Source organism: Euphorbia lathyris, chromosome 2 (assembly GCF_963576675.1).
Source record: "Euphorbia lathyris chromosome 2, ddEupLath1.1, whole genome shotgun sequence".
NCBI classification, from domain to species: Eukaryota; Viridiplantae; Streptophyta; class Magnoliopsida; order Malpighiales; family Euphorbiaceae; genus Euphorbia; species Euphorbia lathyris.
In genome coordinates this window covers 88453922-88462498 of record NC_088911.1, presented here as the reverse complement: position 1 = coordinate 88462498, position 8577 = coordinate 88453922, and the positions used below count along the sequence as shown (strand labels likewise).

Sequence of the window (8577 nt, the reverse complement as noted above, 5' to 3'; positions counted from 1 at the left end):
TCTTGCTCATAAATGCATTGGTATCCATGATACAAGACCTTCATTGTTACCAAATCTATCGAATTAAAAGTTTATGTAAAATCAATATTTGGTATTTGATGAAATTCTTTAGCCATCAAACAAGATTTAACAAATTGGGATTTTACTATTCGAAAGGAGCGAAAAAAGAGAAATCCATTTCACGCTCCTTATAATGTTGGTAACACCAATATGTGTTATTTCAATGTTATATAGGTACAAAAGGAGCCAAAAATATAAGTTAATCACTAAGTACATAAAATTAAGTGACAAAATGTAACAAGTTTAGAAGGTAACGAAAGTATTAAACTAATTATATTTGACATAAGTTTGCGATTGGTTATCGGGGAAAAAATTTATTGTGATTTTACACATTTATAAATAGATAAATAAAATATTTTGTATTATACTTTTCATTATAAAAGAGATGGTGCCCGCCTTACTTGGCTTAAAAACACAGTACATGTACTTTGTTTTTTTTTAACCAATGGCATAAGGACACACCAATATTATTGTTTTAGAACTGTATACCGTTTAACTTGTTACTTTCTATTCCGGTGACTTCTAATTTCTCTCTCTTCTCTCTGATCATGGGGTGATCGACGATTTCTCTTTATCTTCATGCATCTCTCTCATCGACTTCTTCTGAGATTCTCTTTATTCTTCCCCTTTTCATCTCCGATCTTCAACTTCAACTTCAACTTCATCACCAAAACCTCTATCTTTTACATCCAGACTTCATCCTTAATTTTAGTCATTCTAAGTTTGGGTACCAGTTTGAAGGCTTGAAGGAAGAAGAAAAGGGTTGCTTTCAAGATTTTACCAACCAGGTTTAAACCGATGTTTTAGCCAGAAAAGGTCCCTCTGATTATCTGTACTAAAAAAAAGGTGAGCAATCTGAGCAATTGATTTTAATCTTAGGAGATTTAATTTAGATTGAAATTGAATGCAAAATTACTCTTCTTTTTTTGTTAAAACAGATTTAGTAGGTTCAATAAAATCAATTGTCACCATAGAAAAGCTGGACGATTTCCTAGATGAATTAATTGATAAACGCTCAACATGGTATAAAATTGGAGAAATTGAGCCTCCTTGTATTGCAGCAGATGTAGGGAGTGAGAATTGTGCTTGCTCTTTGCATAATAAGTAAACAAAAATACCTGAGTGATAACTCTTCCACACAGCTGTAGCTTTTATCTTATTTGTACCAGAATACTTCATTATTTATAATTTAGATTTGATTGGAATATGTTTTCTATTTTATTTAAATCTTTGATTCTTTTGACTTGTCCTGTTTTCAATTGAAAGCTTCTAACCTGTTTCGGAACTCAACACCTACTCTTTATGCAAGCAACATTCCATTAATCTGTTCACTAAAGGAATGGAACAAACTTAGATTTAGAAGTTCCTAAATGTACATAATTGAATGTTGATTCGCTCCTTATTTTAAACCTTAATGATTATGTAATGGTTAAAAGAGTTTAGATTTCTAACTTTAAATTGATTTTAGCTTCTAGGATTAGATTATATATTATTCAGCAACTTCAATTGACTGAATTCAATTAGATTTTCCAATAATCAGTTTATTTGATTACTGAGAAAGCTCCCCGCTTGGACCATTACTACATAAATTTTGTTTTACATTGATTCTCAATTTCAGAATTTTAACCTCCCTAGTTTGTTTTCATTATTCTTTACATCCTGTATATTGTTGTCATGACATGTTTCTGAATATATTTGATAAGTTTTTGACCTTCTTCTGGGGTTCAAGACCCTCCTTCAGCCCAGTCTCATCACAAATGGAAGATCTTCCCATATCTGATCTTATGTAGCTTATTAGCTTCGTCTTTCTGTTGATTTTATTTTGTTTTTCATTAAGATTGCATTTGGTTGCCTCCCTTTTACTTAAGATAAGAGAAAAATCTAAAGGAAAAAAAGATTTCATGTCTTACCTTTATTCGTTTTCTTTTCCAGATCCAACGACACTGAGCACCAGAATCAGCCACCTCCCAGTGTCGCTACTTCTACAGCCTCTGTTCTTACTCGGAATTGATCTCCATCCAGGTTAGTTTAGTTCTCAATTTGTATCTTAAATTCCTAGCCCTGTATTATTTAGGATATTGTATCTACATGATTTGTCTCATAATTTGTTTTTTTCAATTGGTTGCTTGACATGTCTGAAATGATTTGGGTCTCTTACAATTAAAGAACTAGTCATGTTTGGAATTAGACATTTATAGTTGAATGCACCTGTGGTATTGATTTTCATGCTTTATGAAACAATAAATTCACCCTGCACATATTACATAGCATGAAATCCAAAAGTTATATTTTTGATATAGAAAAGTAGATATAACTAATTGTTGCCAAAATTTATATCATGTGAAATTGATATCAAGTATAGGAATAGTTAAGCATAAGAATACTTGCAAATATACAAGAAACCTTTAAATATTAAGGCTACAAACCTAGAACATACGATGCAAAAAATAAAGAATATTTGTGATAGTGCACCAGTTATCCAAAACACACATGAGCTTAAAGCCCCACTTATTACCACAGAGAAAACAGAGTTCTAGCACAACAAGATAATGTAATTATGATCATAATACAAAGAAGAAAAGAAAAAAAAACTTGGATTGTCAAGGAAGAGGAAAAGGTGATCTACTGAAAATCCAATTTGGCATTATAAATTACAAGTTTGATAATTAACAAGATAACGTAATTATGATGAGAGTGGACGAATGAAATAGACACATTTCCCTTAATCTAGTAATATAAAGGCAGCATAATGAGAAAGTGTACTTAGAAAGCCATCCTCAAGAGGAAGTCAGGGGTATATGCAACCGAAGTTTGTCCTTGAGTAAACTTTAGTCCCTGCCTATATAAACTCAAAGGGATTATTAGGAGCAATGAATTAGCAAAATTGCATATCCCAAGGGCTCAAGGATTTGTTAGAGCTCGTTCACAACTTCATTACCCATTCTTAATAATCTTAATTAGTCACCTAAAATAATGGAGATATGCCAAGGCTCAAGAAAAAATGGCCATTAGACACAGATTGGATCCTTCAATATTTTTGTAGTTCTTCAATAAGTGATTTTGGATCAGGCCACTGTCAAAATTCGAAAATAAGAGAAACAATACTCACAACAAAATACAAAGAAGCAAAGAAACTAAATGCAACTTGAATTAAATAGTAATTACCTTAAACTAATAGAATATAGAAATCAACAAACTCATTCAATAAAAAAAATTTATATTCCATAAATAATTGCATATTTTGTATTCCATTTTCAGAAATTAAGCAACAAAAATCTCATGAAACATTTGCAGATTAGTACAATTCAAACTTTGAAGGAATACATGCAACCAACTACTTATATACTAAAACTCTACATGTATCGACTATATACAAGTAGCAGGTAATATCTTGGAAACTGACAACTAAAAATTTGTGAATAAAATGAACAATTATGGGAAGTGTCAGTTATAGAGGAGATGACTGGTTTTGTAGTTTATAAATGATAAAGTGGCTGGTTGCATCATTCCTAGTTCTTGACTTGGAACAAGTGAGCATAGAAATAAAGCATCATCATAACTTAACCCTTTTTTTCAGACCGAATTGCCAACTAAATAAGGGATTCACATGTAGGGGTGGCAATGGGGAGGGGATTATCCGAAAACCGTGGGTATCTAAATAGATGGGGACAGGGAATAACCGAAAAAAGTTGGGATGAGGACGGGGGACATTTTTTGCCCGAAACCTAAATGAGGATGGGGATGAGGATTGCTCTATCCGCCCCGTGGGGATCCCCGCCCCGTTCCCGTATAAATCCCAGTAAGAATCCGCAAATAATTACTCACTGCTGATTATTTTAAAATTAGAAAGCTTAGATTATTAATATTTACTCACTACTGACTAATACTAATACATTATATTATATTTTTGTATCATTCTTATTGACTAATTATTGTTATTACACAAGGTTTTCTAAGCCTTGGTTGAAAACATGTGTAAGCAAAGTAAAGGTGTATAGTTAGTGAAGAAATAATGCTTGTTAATGCTTAATTTGTTAGACTTTTAATACATGTATCATGTAATTGTTCTATACTGCTTGGTTCCACTGAATATGCTTGTTAATGCTCAATTATGATTGCTGATTGTTCTATCATGTAAAATAAATGCTTGCTAATGCTTAATTTACTGGACTCTTAATTTGCTAATGCTTACTTTATAACCAGGTTCTATTTTAATAATTGTATTTTTTTAACCATTATTTAATTGTACTTTCTTTAATTAATGTCATTAACTTTTTTGGCATGGGGATTCCCCGTTACCCATGGGGATCCGCATGGGTGTGAAAAAATCCCTGAATTATTCAATGGGGATTCTCGGAAACAGTCCCCGTAAGCATTCGGGACGGAGTGGGAAATGCATTCCCGTCCCCGTCCTGCACCGTTGTCACCCCTATTCTCATGCATTAGCCCTCACATTAGATAAATTATATTAGCCATTAATCTCTCTACACTATCTTCAATAGATATCATCTTATCATTGTATCAAGTTGATTCATCATTATCCTTCCTTTGCACATTGATACAACAATGAGTTGTCCCCTATATTAATGAAATAATGCCCCTAATAATAAATGATAAGTAAATTGGAGATAATAAATATTTTAGTCCCCAATATGAAATAGTAACTAGTATTTAGGACAATAAAATAAATCCATCCTTAGTTTTTGTCTCCAATAATTAAGTTTTGTAGTGTATGATTAAGTTTAGATAAATTAGCTTTAGTTTGTGTTTTTTGAAGAGGAATTGGTTGCGTTTGAGTAATGATTTGTGTATTTTTCTATTTGTAGATCAGAAGAACTTCGAGTTCTATAGGAGAGATTTGGAGCTGGAGGGATGTGTATATCCCCAAGGACAACTACACATGGTGAGTTTTCCTAATGGCAATGTGATAGTCTACAATGTTTCCATGATCCAGTTTGTGAAATGTCTGGGTCTAGTGGTTTTTGTAGCTTGTATATCAATATGAAGACTTTCCTTTTCGTGCAGTTTAGATTTAGAATTAGAAATTTAGATAAAGTGATGCAGTTTAAAATCGAATGATATCAAGTTTTGTTTGATGTCTTTTAATTATTATGTACGTTGCACAAAAACTCTTCTTTATTAGCATTTCTACATTTCGTGTCTATTTCCGTTTCTTTATTGTTTCCTAGCTAATGTTTCTTAGAACTAACGTTTCCCAGCAACCCTTTCAATTTCATTTCTTGTTTCCGTTTCCGTGCAACATAGGTTGGGCATGCCGGCTATGAGAAATGGAAATCCATGTCTGATTCTGTAAGACCTCCCTTTTATTGTCATATTAAAGAAAATAAAGGAATGTTTTTAAATCGCTTCCAGTGTATTGCATGAAATTTATCATTCATATTTCAGCCCAGTAAGTGTGAAAAAGAAATGTTATCGATCGTTTTTAGATTTAGATTTTGATTAACTAAAAGGCTTCAACTTAATGTGTGATGTTCTGTTCCATAAATGTAGGGCAAAGCTCTATACGTTGAGAAGGCCTTGAAGTACAAAGCAGAGTATGCAAAAGCTCGAGATGCATATGATGAGAAGAAGAAACTCGTATGTCCTGATTCGCTCGCTATTTAATTTATAGTTCTTATTTGAAAATCTGGTGTCGAGCTACTGACTTGTGAGAAATTCCAAAATTGTGATAATTGCTTGCTGATTTCCTTTCCTGATTTTAATATTTTTGAATCGTGTCAGAATAATAACGAGGACAATGGAAAGCCTACAACATCTGAGAAATCTTCTTCCGAGGTCCATGACGAGAATGAGCAGGAAGCCAGCTCGTAGATACAAGGATCTGGATCTTTAACAATAAAATTAGAATTAACAAGACTACATACCTCCTTATGTCATTTCTGTGTAAATAGTAATTGTAAATTTTGTTAATTGATTTCCTTTCTTGGGTACCTGATATTTTTTAGGGCTAATTACAAATCTGATCCAACTAAAGGACCTCATTTACATATTTAACCCACCTTACTTCCATTTTACCAAATTAGACACTTTCACCCATTTTGGACAAAATGACCCTTAGTTGTTTCTGATCGATCATCCTCCCCTTCCTCACTGCTTCATCTTCGTCTTCCTCACTGCTTCGTCTTCCGCTGCTTCGTCTTCATCTTTCATCTCTCATCTTCTTTCATCTTTCATCTTTCGCATTTGTTAACAAGTTAGCTTCAGAAATTGCTGAAATGGAGGAGGCTAATACGATGATATTACAGTCACAGTTGCAAAGATTAAACCCGACTTGTCTCCATCTTGATAGATTTATTTGTTTTATACTGATTAATTATCAAATTGATCAAATTATGTATTCTAATATAACTTGAAAAATTACAGAACATTGATATACTTTGTTTCACTTTTTCTCTAATTTATGTGTCTGAAATTTCCAAGCTCTAACCATGTAGACTCAATCTAAAACTAACGCAAAACAATGAATCAAGACTCCTAACTCACCCATCTTTTTCGTATTGTTTTCCATCTGTTTCCATTGGTGAAGGAGTTTATAATAATTCTAGGAATCAAATGCTGATGATGGAGTTTATTTACTCTTTGTTGCAACTAAATTCAACTTTGAAACCTCAAAACCTGCAATATCCAACTTAAATGCATTGATCCAGTGTGACATTGTGAAGATTTTGAATCGTAATAAAGGCGACCATGTTAACAAGTTAGCTTCGGAGATTTGAACCAGATTTGTCTCCATCTTGATAGATTTATTTGTTTTCCATACAGGTTATTCTTACATTCCATCCTGATATGCTGAAGTCCATATCAGGAAGAATAACCTGTATGGAAATTGTCTCATTCTTTAGATAGAATATAAGAATATTTGCAAATAACTAACCATTCCAATATTTTCCTCCTCCATTCCAATATTTTTCACAAATGCGACAAGAGTTGTCGCATTTCGTCGCAAATGCGACAACTGTTGTTGCATTCGTCGCAAATGCGATAATTGTTGTCGCATTCGTCGCAAATACGACAACTGTTGTCGCATTTGTGACGAAATGCGACAAATTTCGTCACAAATGCGACAGCAATGGAGGAAAATTGTGGAAAATAGAGGAAATTGAAACGATACCATTACAGATGAAGAAAGATGCAAGACCAACGAGAAAAGCAAACGTATAAACTAAAAATATATCATTTCTATGGGAAATTGAACATAATACGTCAATAATCTCAAAAATCGATAATGATTGGTATCAGAAATTGAAGAAGATGAACCGAAGAAGAAGTTGAAACGAAGAAGAAGAAGAAGAAGAAGAAGAAGAAGAAGATGATGATGAAAGATGAAAGATGAAGACGAAGCAGCGGAAGACGAAGCAGTGAGGAAGACGAAGACGAAGCAGTGGAAGAGGAGGATGATCGATCAGAAACAACTAAGGGTCATTTTGTCCAAAATGAGTGAAAGTGTCTAATTTGGTAAAATGAAAGTAAGGTGGGTTAAATATGTAAATGGGGTCCTTTAGTTGGGTCAGATTTGTAATTAGCCCTATTTTTTATTCATTTAAATATTGCACAGATAAACTTGAGGTTGTGAAGCTGCTTTTTGTAAAGAAGATTTAGGTGGACAAAGGGTAAATGTCATCATAGTTCGGCAGTCTTTAAGTAGTATTAGATAGTAGTATTAGCTATTAATACCATATCACAGACATTCCATGCTGCTCTTATTTGTCCCTTTTTTTTGTGAATGCTCTTCTTTGTCCATATTAGCGAATTTGCGTCGCTGACGGGACTTGATTTCACGGTTTTATATGATGGTTCATGTTAGCCGACCCCGAATCATTTCGGGACTAAGGCTTTGTTGTTGTTGTTGTTGCTCTTCTTTGTCCCTTCACCATATGGATGTTTGAAATCTACGATGCTTTGTTGTGATGACTTGTTTACACTTTATGTAAAATTGTACAAATGTTACAGAAATTTATAAAAGTTTTATACATTTTACGTAAAGTAGTGTCAATTTCATAAATTGAGATTTAATTTACATAAAATTATTATTTTACAAAAATAATATCTCCCACTTCACGAAAAACATGTGTAAAATATTTTAACTTTATTTTCGTTATGTAGTAGTAAAGGTTTTATAAATTTTACGTAAAGTATTGTCAATTTACATAAAGTGAGGCTTAATTAATGTAAAATTTTCATTTTATCTTTTCAAACAAAAATATTTTATGAAAAAAATATCTCTAACTTTGCAAAAATATGAGGTTTACGTAAAATCTTTCAACTTTACATCAATCATCTACTGATAGATATAATTTACGTAAAGTAAGACTGGATTTACGTAAAATTGTTATTTTTCATTAAAATATTACTAAATTCCCCGAAAATCAAGTTTCACTTCAAATATTTGCTTTTTACGAAAATCATTTAGTGTTATTTACTAAAATTATAAATTAAGTAACAAATAAAATTTTTTTATCACTATTTTAACAAAAAAAATTATTGCTTTACGTAAAA

At 32.4% G+C, this 8577-nt stretch overlaps 1 protein-coding gene across 1 annotated transcript; it reads left to right on the top strand.

Moving 5' to 3' along the window:
- Positions 1-516: 516 nt before the first annotated feature.
- LOC136218866 (high mobility group B protein 3-like) lies at positions 517-6070 on the top strand. Its single transcript, XM_066006025.1, has 6 exons — positions 517-906; positions 1993-2082; positions 4887-4963; positions 5326-5370; positions 5572-5658; positions 5803-6070. The coding sequence occupies exons 3-6, from the start codon at positions 4961-4963 to the stop codon at positions 5890-5892; spliced, it is 225 nt and encodes a 74-aa protein (XP_065862097.1). The 5' UTR covers positions 517-906; positions 1993-2082; positions 4887-4960; the 3' UTR covers positions 5893-6070.
- The last annotated feature ends 2507 nt before the right edge of the window (positions 6071-8577 follow it).